The sequence below is a fragment of the Lampris incognitus genome, chromosome 7 (genome assembly GCF_029633865.1).
Source record: "Lampris incognitus isolate fLamInc1 chromosome 7, fLamInc1.hap2, whole genome shotgun sequence".
NCBI lineage: Eukaryota > Metazoa > Chordata > Actinopteri > Lampriformes > Lampridae > Lampris > Lampris incognitus.
This window is the reverse complement of record NC_079217.1, coordinates 5,764,155-5,785,854: the sequence shown is the minus strand read 5'-3', so window position 1 is coordinate 5,785,854 and position 21,700 is coordinate 5,764,155. Positions and strand designations below refer to the sequence as shown.

Genomic DNA, 21,700 nt, shown 5'->3' with positions numbered 1-21,700 from the left:
CTGGTAAGCGGAACATGCCTAACATGGAAACCAGGTTTGTCCTCTTGTTGAGACACCTGAACTCACTGAAAGCATGCAACCTGACTCTACATGATATCTGAGAGCTTATTCACCTTGGACAACACTGGATCCTCTATGTGCTGTGCAGAGTAAATATGAAATGCATGAATGAAAACCACTTTATTCGACATTGTAGTCTCACGATGGAATTTGTGCTCAGCATTTAACCCATCCTACCGTATAGGAGCAGTCCCCGATTGCATCCAGATGTGGGCCACTTCAGGCAATGATGCGGCACTGGTGGCCTTCTTCTGGCCCTGACAAAATGGGTGTGAGCCTGAAGTGGCCCACATGTATAACAGCAAATATGGCCCAAATACGCCAAATCAAACGTGGGCCTTTTTTGGCAAAGATGCGGTGCTCTCGGCAACATGTAATCTGGATGTGACCGTGAAGTGGCCCGTGTGGTAAATGGTGAATATGGCCCAAATATGGGCCACCTTTGGCAAACTTGTGGCACATTGCTATGGCTTGGTTCTGGCCCAGATCTGGCAAGCAGGAGCGGACCGCCCAAGTGCCATCATTCCACGTGGTATGTGGGCCACATGAAAGTGTCGGGTGTGGGACGGGTCCAGGCCACAGCAATTTTGCTATCTGGGGTGGGCAGCTGCAGCGCCCGGGGACCAACTCCAGTTCTTCTTTCCATTGCCTTGCTCAGGGGCACAGGCAAGGAGTATTAACCCTAACATGCATGTCTTTTTGATGGTGGGAGGAACACCCGGAGGAAACCCAGGCAGACATGGGGGAGAACATGCAAACTCCACACAGGGGGGACCTGCGACAGCCTGGGGTTCGAACCCAGGACCTTCTTGCTGTGAGGCAACAGTGCTGACCACTGGACCACCAGGTACAGTAAGACATTACCTTATGTTGCTTAGATATCAGGCCAGACCAGAGCAAACATATAAAATTCCTTTGTGGCGCCATCGTCATCGTGCAATTTCTTTTGCACTCAGATAGTAGCTTATATTATTACATTAGGCATTAATACATGGGCTGGTAGTATGGGACTGACAGGTGAGCTTCTCCAAGGTATAACACCTGGGAAGGGGTTTATGGATGGTTTCTGAAAGCCAAGCAATGGGATTAGGGGTTCATTTCTATTGACCAGTTATCCCCGATAGAGGAAGACAGGAAGAAAACCACGTGAAAGGCTCCAGCACGGTTGTGCTGCTGGTTTAACAGGCATGGGAACGACGGTGGCAAATTGAAAATGCTCTCGGGAACAATTGAAATCTAAGCAGTATGAAATGGAACGACCCCGTCGCCTGCTAAGTCGGGACCGGTGCGACCTCGGCTTCTTTCTTAAAGAGTTACATAAATATGACAGTTAAATTACAGTGGCAAAATGGACAGTACCGCCCACGTTAACTGTTCCTGGGTCTAGCTTTATAAGGTCTGACAGAACCCATGAGATGAGGAGCCCTCCATCCATCCATTATCCGAACCGCGTATCCTGCTCTCTGGGTCGCGGGGATGCTGGGACCTATCCCTGCAGTCATTGGGCGGCAGGAGGGGAGACACCCTGGACAGGCCACCGGACAGGCCACCAGGCCATCGGACCGGTCACCACACAGGGCCCCCCCCACCACCACCACCACCACCACCACACACCTAGAGACCGTTTAGTACGGCCGATTCACTTGACCTACATGTCTTTGGACCGTGGGAGGAAACCCACGCAGACACGGGGAGAAGATGCAAACTCCACACAGAGGACGATCCGGGACGACCCGCCCAAGGTTGGACTACCACGGGGCTCTAACCCAGAACCTTCTTGCTGTGATGCGATCGCGCTAACCACTGCGCCACCGTGCCGCCCTGAGGTGAGGATGTGCTTGTAGACGCGAGAGCGATCAGGTTTGTGGTAAGGGGGGACCCTGGAGCCTCAACGCAGCCTACTTGAATCCCATAAATGAAGACGCCTCCGTGCCAGCGCCAGTGCACGCGACTGAACCGTGCAAAAACGGCAACGACCCGTACACGCACCCTGCTATTTTCACCACGCGTGCCATATTTTGGGGGACAGCGGAGGACAGGTGGGGGTTCGGCGTCCCCTCTCTCGCCCGTGAGGTTGTGCCGTTTTCTGCATCGCCTCGGAGCAAACACGAGGCGAGACGCACGAAATCGGGGCATACCGGACTCGGGGACACGGTCTCGCACGCGAGCCGAGCCGAGCCGCGCCGCGCCGCGACGCGCCGCACCGTGCGTCGGCCGCCACGCATTCCTCCGGACCGCCGTCCGCGCGACATTCTACCTGTTAACACGACACATGACAACCGACAGGACCGCTCACCTTTTCCTCGCGCTTCCTTTGACATCGTTGTCTCGTGTGTGTGTGTCGTCCACCGGCCGGTCCGCCAGACTCGTCCTCTCGCTAATGTGGTCCAGTCCGCCAGACTCGTCCTCTCGCTACTGTGATCCAGTCCGCCAGACTCGTCCTCTCGCTAATGTGGTCCAGTCCGCCAGACTCGTCCTCTCACTAATGTGGTCTAGTCCGCCAGACTCGTCCTCTCACTAATGTGGTCTAGTCCGCCAGACTCGTCCTCTCGCTAATGTGGTCCAGTCCGCCAGACTCGTCCTCTCGCTAGTTGTCCAGTCCGCCAGACTCGTCCTCTCGCTAATGTGGTCCAGTCCGCAAGACTCGTCCTCTCGCTAATGTGGTCCAGTCCACCAGACTCGTCCTCTCGCTAGTTGTCCAGTCCGCCAGACTCGTCCTCTCGCTAATGTGGTCCAGTCCGCCAGACTCGTCCTCTCGCTAGTTGTCCAGTCCACCAGACTCGTCCTCTCGCTAGTTGTGTGGTCCAGTCCGCCAGACTCGTCCTCTCGTTAATGTGGTCCAGTCCGCCAGACTCGTCCTCTCGCTAATGTTGTAGTTCTTTTCGGAGCGCGCCTTCTTCGTGGGTGCGCCTTTACGCCCGCCAGGATGAGGTAAGGTTAAAGAGAGAGAGAGGGAGAGAGAGAGAGGGAGAGAGAGAGGGAGAAAGAGAAAGAGAAGAGAGGCAGATGTTGGTTGGGCTGTACTGGTGAGTCGTTTTCTTTTCTTTTCTTATCTTTCTGGTGCGCAGTATCCGCCGCTTCGCTTCTCAAGTGATCCGTGCCGAGACCCTCGAGACTACTGAGGCGCAGATCCTGCACGCACACACGCGCGCACACGTACACGCGCGTGCTGGTATCTGCAGACTTGGCTGGTATCGTGCACGCCCCTCCGCCGTTAACAGCAGTCCGGAGTTGCTCCGCACAAGCACCGGCGTTCTACTGCCTCCGGTGGCGAAGAGGCGTCCTCACATCCGCTCCCTCCGCGGCTTTTCAGTCTGCGAAATGCGCTCGTGGCGAGAGGGCTCCTGTCAATCACGATTATGAACCACGGACGTGGTATTTAACGCCAATAATCAGGAATGACTAGTCGGTGCCACACCTCGCTGTGATCAGCAGGCCCGCCCACAGAAACGGCCTGGGCCCCTGAAAAGGTCCCGTGAATACCTCCCCCACCCCTCAATCTGGCGGCTGGCCAGTACAGGGCGCTGCCCCCTTCAAGCATCAAGACATGAAAATCTACTTAAACATGTTAAACATAATTTAGTTGTATAATGCAAATAATTATGAAATAAAAGTGTTTTCAGTCTGTGAGCTCCTGTCAGCAGCATTACATATTGGTTGAAATTGTCACGTATCGGGAAAGAACCCAAAAGCAGACGGGACAACCAGGTAAGGGAAGAATCCAGTCTTATTGAAGTGACCGATCTCGGGGGTAGAGCAGGAGGTGACTCTGTGGCAGGTAGGCAGGAAGGCAGAAGTCCATGAATGGCAACGTTCCAGCGAAGACTGGTCCACAGTGGAGGCCTTTTAAGGGTGAGGGCGATTGCTTGATGGCCAGCTGGCGTGCCGGGGTGAAGGAGGAGGCAGCAGGTGTCAGCTGGTGTAGCAGGTGTCAGCTGGTGTGCCGGGGTGAAGGAGGGGGCAGCAGGTGTCAGCTGGCGTAGCAGGTGTCAGCTGGTGTAGCAGGTGTCAAGGGCGATCGCTTTGATGTCAAGGGCGAGAGGCTGTGACAGTACCCCCCCTCCGAGGGGCGCCACCGGGCGACCTACCAGGCCCGTTAGGGTGCGTCCTGTGGAAGTCCCGGATGAGGTTCACGTCCAGGACAAGGCGACGAGGGACCCAACACCTCTCCTCCGGGCCATATCCCTCCCAGTCCACGAGATACTGCAGGCCGCGACCGCGGCAACGAGAGTCCAGGAGACGACGAACGGTGTAAGCTGGATGATCATTGATCATACGAGGAGGTGGGGGCGGGGGGGGGGGCGGAGGAACTAGAGGGCTGGTAGAGACAGGTTTGAGGCAGGACACATGGAAGGAAGGGTGGACCCGGAGAGTGCGGGGCAGCTTCAGACGGACCACAGAGGGGTTAATGACTTTGACAATGGGAAAGGGACCAATATACCTGGGGGACAGTTTTTTAGCGTCAGATCTCAAGGGTAGATCCTTGGTAGAGAGCCATACTTGGTCACCGGGGGAGTAGTCCGGAGCAGGAGTGCGATGACGATCCGCCAAGCGCTGGTAACGGCCGGAGGCCCTGAGCAGTGCAGCACGGGCTCGCCGCCAAGTCCGACGGCACCGACGGACATGGGCCTGGACAGACGGAACTGGAATGTCGACCTCTTGAGAAGGAAAAAGGGGGGGCCGATAGCCGTAAAGGCATTGAAAAGGGGACAACCCAGTAGCAGACGATGGCAAGGTGTTATGGGCATATTCTACCCAGGGAAGTTGTGAGGACCAAGAGGATGGGTTGGCAGACACCAGACAGCGGAGGACAGTCTCCAATGCCTGGTTGGCCCTCTCGGCCTGGCCGTTGGTCTGAGGATGGAACCCCGATGACAGGCTGACGGTGGCACCGATGGCAGAGCAGAAAGCCTTCCAGACAGCAGAAGTGAACTGGGGGCCACAGTCAGACACTATATCACGGGGAAGACCGTGGACCCGGAAAACCTCCCTGACCAGCAGATCCGCAGTCTCTCGGGCCGAAGGCAGTTTAGACAAGGGCAAAAAGTGAGCAAATTTACTGAAGCGATCAACGACAGTCAGTACAACGGTGTTACCGTCGGAGGCGGGCAGACCAGAGACGAAATCCAAGGACAGATGCGACCAGGGACGGTGTGGAACAGGCAGGGGGCGCAGCAGACCGGCACTGGCCCGAGTGGAGGGCTTATTCCGGGCACAAACAGGACAGGCAGAAACAAAACACCCAGTATCCTCCGTCACGGAAGGCCACCAGAACTGCCTGCGGAGGAAGGCTAGGGTACGGGTTACTCCAGGATGGCAGGTAAGTTTGGAAGAGTGAGCCCACTGCAACACGCTAGATCTAACAGCGTCTGGAACAAACAAGCGCCTGGGGGGACCGTTACCTGGGTCAGGCTGAGTCTGTTGTGCTGCCATGACCTCCCTTTCAATGTTCCAGGTGACAGCCGCAGCCGCAACCACACAGGTAGAGGGAACGATGGTGTCAGGTTGGAGCTTGGGCTCAGACTCCTCCCCATGCACACGAGACAGAGCATCGGGCTTGGCATTCCTGGAGCCAGGTCTGTACGTCAAAGAAAAATTAAAACGACCAAAAAAGAGCGCCCACCTGGCTTGGCGCGCGGTGAGTCGCTTTGCTGACTGGATGTATTCCAGGTTCTTATGGTCAGTCCACACTATGAAAGGAAGCTCAGACCCCTCCAGAAAATGTCGCCATTCCTCCAGTGCCAATTTCACCGCCAGGAGCTCATGATTCCCCACATCATAGTTCCTTTCAGCTGGGAAGAGACGGCGAGACAGGAAGGCACAGGGGTGTGTCTTGCCATCCTCACTGGAGCGCTGAGAAAGGACCGCCCCCCACCCCAATCTCAGAGGCGTCCACTTCTACAATGAACTGCTTGGTTGGGTCTGGCTGGATGAGGATAGGAGCTGTGGTGAAGCGGTGCTTGAGGGCTTGGAAAGCTGCCTCTGCTACAGGGGTCCACAGGAACGATCTGGAGGTGGAGGTAAGAGTGGTTAGTGGGGCCGCAACGCGGCTGTAGTTGCGGATGAACCGTCTGTAGAAGTTGGCAAACCCGAGGAACCTCTGAAGCTGCTTACGGCTGGTCAGGCTTGGCCACTCAAGAACTGCTCTGACCTTGGCAGGGTCCATTCTCACCTGCCCATCGGCCACGATGTAGCCCAGGAAGGTGACTGAAGGGGCATAGAATTTGCACTTCTCTGCTTTTACGAAAAGGTGGTTCTCCAGAAGCCGTTGAAGGACTTGGCGGACGTGCATGACATGCTCTGACAGGTCTCTGGAAAAAATCAGGATATCATCCAGGTAAACAAAAACGAAACGATCCAACATGTCACGTAGGACGTCATTGACCAGACTCTGGAAGACGGCTGGGGCATTAGTGAGACCAAACGGCATCACCAGATATTCAAAATGCCCCAGGGGGGTGTTGAAGGCAGTCTTCCATTCATCTCCATCTCGAACCCGGACCAGGTGGTAAGCATTGCGGAGGTCTAGTGTAGTGAACACTGTGGCTCCCTGGAGAGAATCAAAAGCGGAAGTCATGAGGGGCAGAGGGTACTTATTCTTGACTGTGATGTTATTGAGGCCTCTATAGTCAATACACGGCCGGAGGGTTTTGTCCTTCTTGGCCACAAAAAAGAACCCCGCACCAAGGGGTGATGATGACGGGCGAATAAGACCAGCAGTCAAGGAGTCCTTCATGTACCTCTCCATGGACTCCCGCTCAGGCTTGGAGAGGCTATATAGACGGCTGCTGGGGAGGGGAGCGCCCGGCAGCAGGTCAATAGCGCAATCATAGGGGCGATGAGGAGGCAGAGAGAGAGCTTGCTGCTTGTTGAACATGGCTTGGAGGTCATGGTACTCTGGAGGCACCAATGACAGGTCAGAGGTCTCAGAGCTTGACACCTGACAGGGGACAGACTGAGGCAGAGCAGACTGGAGGCATATGGCATGACAGACGGGACTCCAACTTGAAATTCTGGCCGATGACCAATCAATATGGGGACTATGCTTAACCAGCCAGGGATGACCAAGTATAATGGGAACAAAGGGAGAATTGATAACGAAAAAACTTAACTCCTCTTGACGGTTGGCTGGAACGTACTGTCACGTATCGGGAAAGAACCCAAAAGCAGACGGGACAACCAGGTAAGGGAAGAATCCAGTCTTTATTGAAGTGACCGATCTCGGGGGTAGAGCAGGAGGTGGCTCTGTGGCAGGTAGGCAGGCAGGCAGAAGTCCATGAATGGCGACGTTCCAGCGAAGACTGGTCCACAGTGGAGGCCTTTTAAGGGTGAGGGCGATTGCTTGATGGCCAGCTGGCGTGCCGGGGTGAAGGAGGAGGCAGCAGGTGTCAGCTGGTGTAGCAGGTGTCAGCTGGTGTGCCGGGGTGAAGGAGGGGGCAGCAGGTGTCAGCTGGAGTAGCAGGTGTCAGCTGGCGTAGCAGGTGTCAGCTGGTGTAGCAGGTGTCAAGGGCGATCGCTTTGATGTCAAGGGCGAGAGGCTGTGACAGAAATGGTGTTTGGTTGAGTTCTGTCTGAATACATATACTTCCTGTCTGAATACATATACTTCCTGTCTGAATACATATACTTCCTGGGTGAGGGACACCGGCCAAACCACTTTATGTAAGTCCTCAAACTTTTGGGGAGCAGGTGACCTGAGGCTGCTGTCTGATTGGTTTCTTCAAGTTTTCCAGGGGGCGCAGTTCTGTGCTGCCCCAGACACTCCCACTGTTATTGGTAGTGAATTGGTATTGTTTTAATGTTTTTCGCTCTAATGTGATTGGACAATTCTCGTTGCCGTCAATCATGTTCACACCCACCACCACGCCTCGTCTCGCCTGTCAATCATCCACTGTCTACAAACCCTGATAAAATCTATAGGCTACATTGTCCTTCTTAATAACTCTGTGACTGCGGGGGCATTAAAGCAGCTGTCAGGTGTGCTTCGCCAAGGTCAATTGCGCCCCCCAAATTTTTTAGCACCAGCCGCCCCTGCGAACGCATGTGCATGCTCTCTCCTACTAAACACATACGTGTAAACTGAGAGACTTACTTCTACTTTGTGTGATAGTAGAACTCTGGCGCACTTGACCCTTCTGTTGTCTTACGGGTCAAAAAGGCCCACAACTGTGTTTAACAGCAGAGAAAAGACTCTAAATGATATTTTTCCAACCTGAAATTTGATGATTTGTTAGGGTACTAAGATTGTCTTAGGGTCACGTTTGACCCGGAAGGTTTATAAACAGGTATTTGGATCAGGTAAGCTACCTTTTTTCAACCTGAAATTTGATGACTTTTCCTAGAGTGGCCCCAACATTAGAAAAACTGAAACATCGTTTCCATATTTCCATGAAAGCTGTACACCACTAGAGCACTAAGATTGTCCCAGGGTCATTTTTGACTCTAAGACATGTTTGGGTCACGTTTGACCCTATAAAAACGAGTGGTGTCCACTGATTAAATGCAGTTTTTCTGCACTGTGTAGAGGGGAAACCCAGATAGTCACACAGTTTGTGATGAATGACAGGTTGTTTCTTCATGCAAAAATAGATTTGGGGTTTAAAATTAAAGTAAGTGGCTTTAATTTAGAGGTTTAATGAAGGCGGGTCATAAATGACCCTTACGACAAGGGCAGTATACAGAATGTGTGGACAACACAAGGGTTAAACACACCAAGGTCAACAAAGATCTGCTACACTTACACCACACATTCCTTAGTAGAAAATGCAATTTCTTACATTATGGCTTTATCTTTGCCTCATAGAGCCATCTTCCTTCCTTTCCTCTTACTGGATGCCAAGTCCTTTATAATGCATTTAAAGTCCATCTGTTTAGCCACTTCACACTCAATTGCCATTATCATTGCTTATATTTAGGATGAACATTATTACTGGCGTCCATGGGGCCTCCAGCATCTGGGCCCCAGAAAGCTTTCCCCCTTTGGCGATCAGCGTCGTATTGATGGGGTCACCCAGGTGAAATGCGTTTACATGTTTACTGTGACCATGTCTTGAGAATGACCCCACTCAAAATTAGTTTCTTTTGGCGTTGTCTTATTTTTGCTGATGGGATTTGGAGAGAAAATGAATTATGCTCCATATGTCGTCGACCTCCAAAAAAATAATAATAGATAAATAAAATAAAAAAATACTCTTGACCTGGCGGCCGGTCCAGGGTGTCTCCCCACCTGCCGCCGAATGACTGCTGGGATAGGCTCCAGCATCCCCGTGACCCTGAGCAGGATAAACGGTTCGGATAATGGATGGATGGAAAAAATACTCTGGTCTAACTAAGCTGGTACACACTTCACACCAAAGTTAACCTTCAAGAATGTACGTGAGGAATGCCATCTCTTGGTTCTTGCAGAGTGGACCTATGATAGCCAATATAGTGGCACGGTGGCCCAGTGGTTAGGCACGATGGTCCAGTGGTCAGTACTGTTGCCTCACAGCAAGAAGGTCCTGGGTTCGAACCCCAGGCCATCTCTCGTCCTTTCTGTGTGGAGTTTGCATGTTCTCTCTGTGTCTACGTGGGTTTCCTCCGGGCGCTCCGGTTTCCTCCCACCATCAAAAAGACATGCATGTTAGGGTTTATACTCCTGTCTGTGCCCCTCACCAAGGCAATGGAAAGAAGAACTGGAGTTGGTCCTGGGTGCTGCAGCTGCCCACTGCTCCTATACAACAGGATGGCTAAATGCAGAAGACACATTTCATTGTAACTGTACAATGACAAAAATAAAGTGTCCTTCTTTCTGATATGCCGATTTTGATGGAATAGTAATAATGGAACATCAATGTTTTTTCTCCCCATCTGTTCATAACTACATATGAGGTCAGAGTACTAGAATGATGATCCGGGCAAAACATCACTTGGTACCCTCATGCAGACCAATTAATACTGATAAAACGAGATGCCTCTGGCTGAACCATCATCCTGGAATCTGAGAACTGACCTTGCCGCATTGCAAAATCCCATCAAGGGAACAGGCTACTTGTATCAGCCATAAAGGCCAATGATGAAATGTTTCTGGCTCTGGACACTGAACTGAAAGTCTACTGAGAGAAACTAAATGCAAAAAGTCCCCAGGGGCAAGAAGACAGCGAGACAGAGAACAGTGATTACACCAAATGGTTTCCCTCACTGGATGCAAGCAGAAAAAAAGGCTAATTGAATTAAAGTGAACTCCTTTCGTCAGATGCAATCTCATCCGTGCTACTGAGGACAATGTGACGGCAATTTGCTTCCCTTCTGAATGTGGCTTGTGCTTACCGTGCCAAACACCTGAAATTAAACAGATACTGCGAAGTAAAAAACTAAACAAAAAAACCACACAAACATTTTATTGAATAAATGGATAGATATAGTACATGATTTTCAGGATTCAGAATGTAAACACTGAGGAAGCTCAAGTAAAAGGATTCAATGTAGTCAATGTATTTAAATACTTGGGGTCAACTGTACAAAGAGTGCAGACGAGAGAAGAAGAAGAGAGTGCAGGCAGGGTGGAGTGGGTGCAAAAGAGTGTCAGGAGTGATTTGTGACAAAAGGGTACCAGCAAGAGTTAAAGGGAAGGTTTACAAGATGGTTGTGAGACCAGCTATGTTGTATGGTTTGGAGACAGTGGCACTGATGAAAAGACAGGCGGTGCAGCTGGAGGTGGCAGAGATGAAGTTGATAAGATTTTCATTGGGAGTGATGAAGAAGGACAGGATTAGGAACGAGTATATTAGAGGGACAGCTCAGGTTGGACGGTGTGGAGACAAAGCAAGAGAGGCAAGATGGAGATGGTTTGGACATGTGTGGAGGAGAGATGCTGGGTATATTGGGAGAAGGATGCTGAATATGGAGCTGCCAGGGAAGAGGAGAAGAGGAAGGCCAAAGAGGAGGTTTATGGATGTGGTGAGGGAGGACATGCAGGTGGATGGTGTGACAGAAGAAGATGCAGAGGACAGGAAGAAATGGAGACGGATGATTCACTGTGGCGACCCCTAACGGGAGCAGCCGGAAGTAGTAGTAGTAGTAGTAGCAGTAGTAGTATTCCAGAAAGCAGGTTTAGTAAAAATTCTTGAGTTTGTTAACCCTGAGATGAGGGAAAGTCTGGGTTTTCCATTCACTACCTCTCCCCCGCCCCCCCTTTTCTCCCCAGTTGCATTTGGCCAATTACCCAATCCTTCCAAGGCGTCCCAGTTGCTGCCCCACTCCCTCTGTCGATCCGGGGCGGGCTACAGACTACCACATGCCTCCTCCCATACATGTGGAGTCACCAGCCGCTTCTTTTCACCTGACAGTGAGGAGTTTCGCCAGGGGAACGTAGCGCATGGGAGGATCACACATACCCACATCCGGCTTCCCACCCGCAGACACAGCCAATTGTGTCTGTAGGGACGCCCGACCAAGCCGGAGGTAACACGGGGATTCAAACCGGCGATCCCCGTGTTGGTAGGCAACGGAATAGACCGCAATGCTGCCCGGACGCCCCATTTGCTACCTCTCTTTCTGGAACGGAAAACCCGGACTTTCCCTCATCTCAGCGTTAACAAACTCGGAGTTTTCGCTGAACTCTCCGGAGTGCTCCCCTGGAGTTCGACGGAAACCAGCAGCCACACTCACACTTCAGTCTTCTGGACCAATGTGCTGACAGGGCTCATTTTCACTGGTGCGCTAGAAAAACAACTTAGAGGCCCTGTTTTTGCAAAGCAAATCATTTTGGGCGACATTCAAGTTACAAAACACACACAAACTGCAGTAAATGGACTGGATACAACACACACACACAAACTGTTGTTGTTTGCTCATTTCAAAACCTCTTTAGGAACCTCGTAATTGGAAAAGCACAATCAGTGACTCAGCTGGGCTGATAAACAGCTAATTGGAAACAGACTTTTGCTTTTGTACCCCACAAACATGGTCCACGTGTCCTCCGCTGCAGGTGTCCGTCCCTCAGCGAGACACACTGTTCCGTTGTGCCCATCAAATCTATACATTTTACTTCAATGGGAACTACGGTGAACTTGAGGCGTCATCAAAATAAAACACCAATGAGCGTCCGAGTGGCGTGGCGGTCTATTCCATTGCCTACCAACACGGGGATCGCTGGTTCGAATCCCCGTTACCTCCGGCTTGGTCGGGCGCCCCTACAGACACCAATTGGCCGTGTCTGCGGGTGGGAAGCCGGATGTGGGTACGTGTCCTGGTCGCTGCACTAGCGCCTCCTCTAGGCGGTTGGGGGCGCCTATTCGGGGAGGGGAGGGGGAACTGGGGGGGAATAGCGTGATCCTCCCACGTGCTACGTCCCCCCTGGTGAAACTCCCCACTGCCAGGTGAAAAGAAGCGGCTGGCGACTCCACATGCCCTACCCGGGTCGGCAGAGGGGGCGGAGCAGCGACCGGGACGACTCGGAAGAGTGGGGTAATTGGCCGGGTACAATTTTGGGAGGGAAAAAAGAAAAAACACCAACACAAGCTCTTTCTGTTGCCTGGTGCCGCGTGACACGTGCCAGGATTCTCCGGCACGGTATTTACCCAAGCATCCCGGCATTGTTTGTGCAACGATCTTGTGTGATTTCACCTAATTCAGAAGTTATCATCCTAAACCCAAGAATACATTTCTCCCCCTGAGTCGTCCAAAACATTATTCCACGAAAAACAGGAGACAGAAGCTCTCGCACAATCCTGCGGGCACAGTGATAACCCACAACACAGCACCCACTGGTTCCCAGACAGGAGCTGGTCCTCTACTATAAGCCGGGCGGACAGCGTGGACTCTTATCGTTTAATCCTAAACACACCACGGCATGTGGATGTGCAGCCTCTCTTCCTGAGGCCGAGGCATTATTAAACCAGCGCCGTGGTAAACAGGGCTCCCGAGCGCCTCTTCGGGAGAGTTCACATCATCAACAGGATCAACGGGAACTCGTGGAGGGGGAATGTTCTTCCTCTGCGGATGCTTTCCGTGACGGAGCAATGCGCCACCGGGGGAAATCGTATGTTCTAGGTCACTAACTTTAGAATCCCAAGTAAACCCAACACACAAACCAGTCACATTAATGGGAGGCAGGCGGCCCCTGTGCGGGGATCCTTCCCGCATACTGACTCGATGCAGAGCTTGCTTCGACACGTGTAGCTCCCACTGAAGTGTGTCTGGAAAGTGGATGCTTCGTTTTAGGTTTCGTTTTAGGACTGACAGGTGTGCTAAACTCACAGCTATTGCTGATGAGCTCTGTTAGGATCAGCTAAAATCAGATGTTACACGGCTGCAAAACTCAACGAGTGATGCACTTTGGGGGGGGGGGCACAAAAAAATGACACGCTGCTTCACCTGCTGAAGCTGTTTTATCAGCTCAGTGAATTCAACACTTGGAACGAAAACTTAGCAGGAAAAGCCACTGCTGAACTTCCTGCTGACGTCCATGATATGACTTCCTTTTTTTTGTATTTTTCTCCCTTTTTCTACCCCAATTGTACTTGGCCAATTACCCCACTCTTCCGAGTCGTCCCGGTCGCCCCTCCACCCCCTCTCCCGATCCTGGGAGGGCTGCAGACTACCACATGCCTCCTGCAATATATGTGGAGTCGCCAGCCGCTTCTTTTCACCTGACAGTGAGGAGTTTCTCCAGGGGGCGTAGCGCGTGGGAGGATCACACTATTCCTCTCCACCCACCCCCGAACAGGCGCCCTGACCGACCAGAGGAGGCGCTAGTGCAGTGACCAGGACACATACCCACATCCGGCTTCCCACCCGCTGACACGGCCAATTGTGTCTGTAGGGACACCCAACCAAGCTGGTGGTAACACGGGGATTCGAACTGGCGATCCCCGTGTTGGTAGGCAACGGAATAGACCGCTATGCTAACCGGATGCTAACCCGTCTAGATTGTTGAGCAACGTCTGGCTGTTGCCAACGTTTGCAGTCACAGGCAGCTGGTCTCCTGAAGGTGGTTATAGAGAGCTGCTGCTCTCTATAAGCCGAATAGGCACTGCTTCCGGCCTCGCACATCCTGTACCTTATTTTCAATCTTGAAGAAACAAGGAAATCAATGTTAAATTCTTACATTAACGATATGTTTCGCAGACGACCTCCATTAGTCCTGAGCTCATCCTGAACTCGCTCCATCAACTCGGACATCTCTAATCGAATCAAGCACATCACAGCAACTGCTGCGGATGGTGTTTATGACAAATGGCAAATCACCTACAACATGGAGAGATGCCGAGTTGTTCATTTCTCTTAGAAAGATTATAACGAGGAGGACAAACAAGCAAAAAAACCACTTAGATTACAACAGCAGAAAATAGAGCTGTTGGTCGGGGAGTAAAAGGGAAGTGCATTCGGCCTCGGGCGTAGGGAGTGTTTGTCAGAGATCCATGACTATGTGATGTAATCTTTTATTGGACTTGTGATGAGTATCAGCTAAACACTACCCAGAATGCACGCAGTCAACTGTATTTTTAAGAACCAAGTAACAACGGTTTAAATTTACATTAAAAAGAACAGAACAGGGCAACAAATGGGAAATGTTGGATATGTGAAAGAGACATATATTAAAAGATGTATAGTTTCCTGCAAGATAATTCGATGATAAATTGGTCAGACGCTGGTCTCAGTGGCGACCAACAGTTTTCCATTAGACGGTACAAAACCGAAGCAGTGTTAAGGACCAGAGCATCTCCTGCAAAAGTCTCCTGCAAAGCTGCAAGATTCCATACCCGTGCGGTAGAATCATCAGTCATCAGCTGAACATGTGCCGAGAGAAACGTACACATCCACGGCTACCTTAAATACATGACAAACTGCCTAATACAGGCATCCCTGAGTATACTGCAGCCACTCTGGACTACACTAATACAGGCATCCCTGAGTATACTGCAGCCACTCTGGACTACACTAATACAGGCATCCCTGAGTATACTGCAGTCATTCTGGATTACACTAATACAGGCATCCCTGAGTATACTGCAGCCACTCTGGACTACACTAATACAGGTATCCCTGAGTATACTGCAGCCACTCTGGACTACACTAATACAGGCATCCCTGAGTATACTGCAGCCACTCTGGACTACACTAATACAGGCATCCCTGAGTATACTGCAGCCGCTCTGGACTACACTAATACAGGCATCCCTGAGTATACTGCAGCCACTCTGGACTACACTAATACAGGCATCCCTGAGTATACTGCAGCCACTCTGGACTACACTAATACAGGCATCCCTGAGTATACTGCAGCCACTCTGGACTACACTAATACAGGCATCCCTGAGTATACTGCAGCCACTCTGGACTACACTAATACAGGCATCCCTGAGTATACTGCAGCCACTCTGGACTACACTAATACAGGCATCCCTGAGTATACTGCAGCCACTCTGGACTACACTAATACAGGCATCCCTGAGTATACTGCAGCCACTCTGGACTACACTAATACAGGCATCCCTGAGTATACTGCAGCCACTCTGGACTACACTAATACAGGCATCCCTGAGTATACTGCAGCCACTCTGGACTACACTAATACAGGCATCCCTGAGTATACTGCAACCACTCTGGACTACACCAATACAGGCATCCCTGAGTATACTGCAGCCACTCAGGACTACACTAATACAGGCATCCCTGAGTATACTGCAGCCCCTCTGGACTACACTAACACAGGCATCCCTGAGTATACTGCAGCCACTCTGGACTACACTAATACAGGCATCCCTGAGTATACTGCAGCCACTCTGGACTACACTAATACAGGCATCCCTGAGTATACTGCAGCCACTCAGGATGACACTAATCGAACCAAACCAAAATGCTGAATAACGGGCAAAACTATAATTCATTCTGGATCCATTCCCAGCAATGGATCCAAATGATGAAGGGAGGGAGAAAAGGCCGGAAATCAAATCAATACGTTGATTCTAAGTGTTCGAATGCGACAGCAGAATGAGATAAAAATATTACAAACCACATCATAGTAAAGATGTTCATATCTGGCGCAAGCATGTGCAAACACACAGCTGACAAAGCGGCGGATCACTTTGCTCCCTGACTTGTGGCTCATCCTCAACCTATAGTTTACTGACAATGTGTGTGTCTGTTGACAAGGCAGACTGAGAAAGATCTGCCCAGCCTTGTCTGTGTGGTGACACAACACACTTTAAAACTGGCTGGCAACAACGCAATTCTGAATGGTAATGATGGAGAATGAGAAATTAGCTGCCCGACAGAAACAGAAGACGTTTTCTGAGTGTCCCATTGTGTTGCTGCTTCAAGTGCCACACATTATCAATTCTGTTGCATGCTGTAAAGGGGACAACGGTGCCATCTCATCTGGACTCCTAATTTATATTTGTCCCGACTCCAAACAAGAGATCCTCCATGTGCTTGAGCCTGTGACAGCCTGCACGTACTCAGACGCCCACACAGAAAACAGCCTGGGAGAAAATAAGGGGCGGCTGATTCAAAGTGAGTTAACCCTGTCAGGGGCTGGTCCCCAAAGGCCAGGGTAACATCTGGATGTGTCCCCTCTGCTACGTCAGCCCAGACCTCAACTTGTCCTCGAGGGCTACAGACATTTTCTAACAAAAAGCAAACCCCCCTTGCATCTGCATCTAATGTGCACTCATGGTTCATTGTTTTACTGTTATTGTGAATCATTTATTTTGCAGTACCAACAGTACATCCATGGAGTGTGGAGAAAAAAAATAAAAATAAAACTACTCGAACAAGATGTCCTTCCTCGAGTAGTTTTATTGACACCTGATGATTGCTTATAGCATGAAACAGGCTTGTACTGTCATAGAGAATTTACCTGACTAACTGGATTATTTTCCTCCTTATTTGTTGAGCACTACCCCTACCGCTGAGTGTTTCTTTTAAAAGTTTTATATATAGTTTTATATATAGTTTTATATATATATATATATATATATATTCATCCATTATTCAAACCGCTTATCTTGCTCTCAGGGTTGCGGGATGTTGGAGCCTATTCCAGCAGTCATTGGGCGGCAGGCGGGGAGACACCCTGGACAGACCGCCAGGCCATCACACAGGGCCGACACAAACACACATTCACACCTAGGGGCAATTTAGTATGGCCGATTCACTACATGTCTTTGGACTGTGGGAAGAAACCGGAGAGATGAGGAGAACATGCAAACTCCACACACAGGATGACCCAGGACGACCCCCAAGGTTGGACTACCCTGGGGCTCGAACCCAGGACCCTGCGCCACCATGCCGCTGGGGTGTATATATATATATATGTATATATATAAAAAACTTTGTTTAAAGAAACACTCAACAAGAGGAAAAGTGCTAAACAAATAAGGAGCAAAATAATCCAGTGAGTCAGTACAAGCCTGTTTCATATAGATAGATAGATAGATAGATAGATAGATAGATAGATAGATAGATAGATAGATAGATAGATAGATAGATAGATAGATAGATAGATAGATAGCTAGATAGATAGATAGATAGATAGATAGATACTGTTTCTTTTGTCTTTTTCGGAAACTGTCAATGGTGTTGATAAAAGTGCTCAACAAATGAGGAGCGGAATATTTATATATATATATATATGTATATATCAACGATGGAGTGAGACAGAATAAAAGACAAATGTAAATGCACATCCTAAAAAAGATCTTTTAAAAAGCACATAAAAAGACAGGTTGGACAAGAAAGAAAACTCGGATAAAGAGACTGATAACCCGATCAGGGTTTGAGTTTCTCTTCCTAACACCAGTTCCAGGTTTCCTGGGATTCACATTTAAACAGCAGGGGGCAAATGATGTTTTTAATTCACTGTGATCAGAAATACAATAGATTAAAAACATAGATCCATATGGCTAAATGCACAGCGCCCTCGACTTACCATGTCACTTTGGTAGGTCCCCCATGCAATTAATTTAATTCCATATTCCAACGTGGAAATAGAAAGTGTGAGTAATCCTCCGGGAGATTTATACCAAGTGCGAGGCAGGGGCATAATCCTATAATCCGTTGTAATGTCGTAATGTTCTCTCAAAGCTTATCTAAACTAACTTTCCCCATAGAATTCAATCACAGATGTAGATGGACCACTGAGGAAGGAGACGGAGTAACACGCTGCTTGTGCCGCGCGGCTTCACTCCAAAATACCGGCAACAAATAACTGCAACAAATCATGGTACTTATATTTATATATATATGTAATGTTTGTGTGTGTGTGTGTGGGGGGGGGGATCATAACAAAGAAAGCCTGCTGTATGATGACTCAGCTGAAGGATGTGGCCGAGTCGGTGTAAACACCTTATTGGCTGCCTAACGGTGGAACGGCTGCAGAGGGCGACTGGATTGGCTGAAGGAACTCCGAGGTGAAGACCGCCTCGGCGTACTCCTCACACACGTTCTGAAACTCTGCCGCCACATCAGCCAGAGCCTCCGACATGAGCTCATCTGCCAGGCTGGGGGGAAAAGCAACAGGAGAGGGGGGCAAAGATTACGATCACATCCAAACACAAAGCCATGCTGCAATAACTGCTTTTTTATATATATAGATATAGATAGATATATATAGATAGATAGATAGATAGAGAGAGAGAGAGATAGATAGATATAGATAGCTATATTAGTTAACATTCTGACAAAAAAAGTGTTTTGTGTCATAAATGATGAAAACAATATGATAGCGTGCAACAGTGCACCACTCAAGCAGACTTTCAGTACAATACTTCACATCATTTATAATCACTCAGCTGTAATATTTATTTATTTATTGGATTCCCCCCACTTGTATCTGAGCAATTGCCCCACTCTTCCGAGCCATCCCAGTTGCTGCTGCACCCCCTCTGCTGATCCGGGGAGGGCTGCAGACTACCACATGCCTCCTCCGATACACGTGGAGTCGCCTGCCGCTTCTTTTCACCTGACAGTGAAGAGTTTCGCCGGGGGGACATAGTGCATGGGAGGATCACGCTATTCGCCCCAGTCCCCCAAACAGGGGCCCTGACCGACCAGAGGTGGCGCTAGTGCAGCGACCAGGACACCCACCCACATCCGGCTTCCCACCCGCAGACACAGCCAATTGTGTCTGTAGGAACGCCCGACCAAGCCGGAGGTGACACGGGGATTTGATCCGGCGATGCTTGTGTTGGTAGGCAACGTAATAGACCGCCACGCTACGCAGACGCCCCCTCAGCTGTAATATTTAGATCCATTTGGGGCTTAGTGAGGGGGTCAATCTTTTTTCCTGCAATCAAGACCACATCTCTTCAATCCAGGTTAATGGGAATGAACAATTAAAATGTGTTTCATGTACACATGGAACCAGAGCCCACTCTCTGTTTAACCAAGAACATGAACCATCAGTCTGAATGCCAAAACACAACGTGTAATGTCTGGGTTTTTTGCTGTTCAATTTCTCTGCTCACGTTCAAGGAAACCATGAACACGAAAAAACTGCACAATGACTAAATTAACCTGAAAGCTTGTTGAGAGACGGACGCCCCCACAAGGCAATTCATGAAGTCCTGATCACCCGTTTTACCAGCAGAAACACGTGGTGAAATGGGGGGAATTGAGGAAAATAGAGAATATGCCCCACATGCATGTGTGGACGGCTTGGGTGGCCACCATGGAGACCATCACGTAAACAGAAGGTGTGAAGGGCCATCCCAGCAACAAGTGTATTTCATTTCCTAGTGACGTCTCTCAAGATACTGAACCACATTCTTCAGATGAACTGTTAGTCGCATTCAAATCAAAATGTTTTTACGTCACAAATTGGGCTAAAATTGTCCGGCAGCCACACCAACTCGTACCCTGGCTCTGCCGAATGATGGAGGCTAAGCAGGTATCAGTTTGGCTAGTACTTGGATGGCAGACCTCCTGGGAAAACTGAGCTGCTGCTGGAAGTGGTGTTGGTGGGCCAGTAGGGGGCGGTCTCCGCTCTGGTCCGAATTAAAAAAAAAAAAGTGCAGTGATGGAGGACACTGTTCTGTAGGAGATGCCGTCCTTTGGATGAGACGTTAAACCGAGGGCCTGTGGTCATTAAGGATCCCTTATTAAAGAGCACTTATCACACACCCTCCTGCACTCTCAGATCCTCTTCTGCACTCCAACTCACTACGCCATCGGCCCGCTGGATTACCATGGGGACTAGAGCCTTCAGTCATTCTGCCCCCCGTCTATGGAACTCTCTCCCACAAGACATTCACAACACCCACTCACTTTCAACCTTCAAATCCATCTCAAAATGCACCTTTTCAAATTGTCTGATACACACTTCGTCGAGTTTTGTGCAGATGATGATTTTATATCTGTTGTGTTAACGTTTTATTGTCTACCTTGCTTTGTTTTGACTTTATGCTGTCTGACACAGTGCTGCTTGTTTTTTACTGTGTTCTGTAACGTGTCCTTGAGTGCTCTGAAAGGCGCCCACAAATAAAATGTACCCATCCACCCATCCATTACCCGAACCGCTTATCCTGCTCTCAGGGTCGCGGGGATGCTGGAGCCTATCCCAGCAGTCACTGGGCGGCAGGCGAGGAGACACCCTGGACAGGCCGCCACACATACACATTATTATTAAAGAGTAAGGGGTCCCCTGGCAAAATTCCCAACCTGGCTCTCTCCATCAGGCCACCTAATCATTCCCTCGTGAGTCCTCCCTCTCTACCTCAAGCTGATGTGTGGTGAGCGTTCAGGTGCAAAATGGCTGCCGTGCATCACCCAGATGGGTGCTACATATTGGTGGTGGTTGAGGTGTGGTTCTCCCCCTTCACTCATGCCTCCTCCAATACATGTGGAGTCGCCAGCTGCTTCTTTTCACCTGACAGTGAGGAGTTTCGCCAGGGGGACGTAGTGCGTGAGAGGATCACACTACCCCCCCCCCCCCCCCCGAACAGGTGCCCCGGCCGACCAGAGGAGGCACTAGTGCAGCGACCAGGACACACACCCACATCCGGCTTCCCACCTGCAGACACGGCCAATTGTGTCTGTAGGAACGCCCGACCGAACCGGAGGTAACACAGGGATTCGAACCAGCGATCCCCGTGTTGGTAGGCAACGGAATAGACCGCCGCGCCACCCTGATGCCACAAGAATTGCGTTCCAAAAGCTGCTGCGAGGAGTTTTGGATTTCTGTTGTCCATGCACCGCGGTAGTGTTGGAACGTAATTTCACATAAACGTCACCTCTTCTCACGAAGCTCTCCATCATCCCTCCCGGTAGCCTGGCATTTGTTTCGAAGAGAAGAGTGAGACGTAGTCATGTCTCGGGAAGACAGATGTTTGCAAGATAGACAGTGATGATGTAATGTGCTGTATCTCTTTGGCGATGTATCACGTCTGTGTGCCATCAATCGTTTTGTCAGATTTCACACGGAGTCTGACCCGGAGACAAGCATTTGGAATTGTTATATAGTAATAAATCTTGCTGATGGCCTCATTTGCTTATGTTAGTCATACGGAGGTATCAAAACTGACTTGAAACTAATAAATAATCGGTTGAAGACCTCCTTGTCGCAGCTTTAATATAATCAATGCCTTTAAACAAAACACGGTGCTCTCATTGGACTATGGGTAAAAACAGTCCATATTATAAGTGGTCGTCTACATCT

General features: G+C 50.0%; 2 protein-coding genes across 2 annotated transcripts in view; both read right to left on the bottom strand.

Moving 5' to 3' along the window:
* The window catches only part of pitpnm3 (PITPNM family member 3), a 148,913-nt gene extending 146,497 nt beyond the window's left edge, over nucleotides 1–2,416 (bottom strand). The window contains exon 1 of the mRNA XM_056283491.1: nucleotides 2,357–2,416. Within this exon, the coding sequence (XP_056139466.1) occupies nucleotides 2,357–2,381 (25 nt within the window). The 5' untranslated portion in view covers nucleotides 2,382–2,416. The remainder of the gene's footprint in view (nucleotides 1–2,356) is intronic.
* A 15,888-nt stretch (nucleotides 2,417–18,304) lies between these two features.
* Nucleotides 18,305–21,700, bottom strand: part of kiaa0753 (KIAA0753 ortholog) — a 31,416-nt gene continuing 28,020 nt past the window's right edge. Inside the window, exon 18 of the mRNA XM_056283973.1 lies at nucleotides 18,305–18,545. Coding sequence (XP_056139948.1) covers nucleotides 18,392–18,545 — 154 coding nt within the window. The 3' untranslated portion in view covers nucleotides 18,305–18,391. The remainder of the gene's footprint in view (nucleotides 18,546–21,700) is intronic.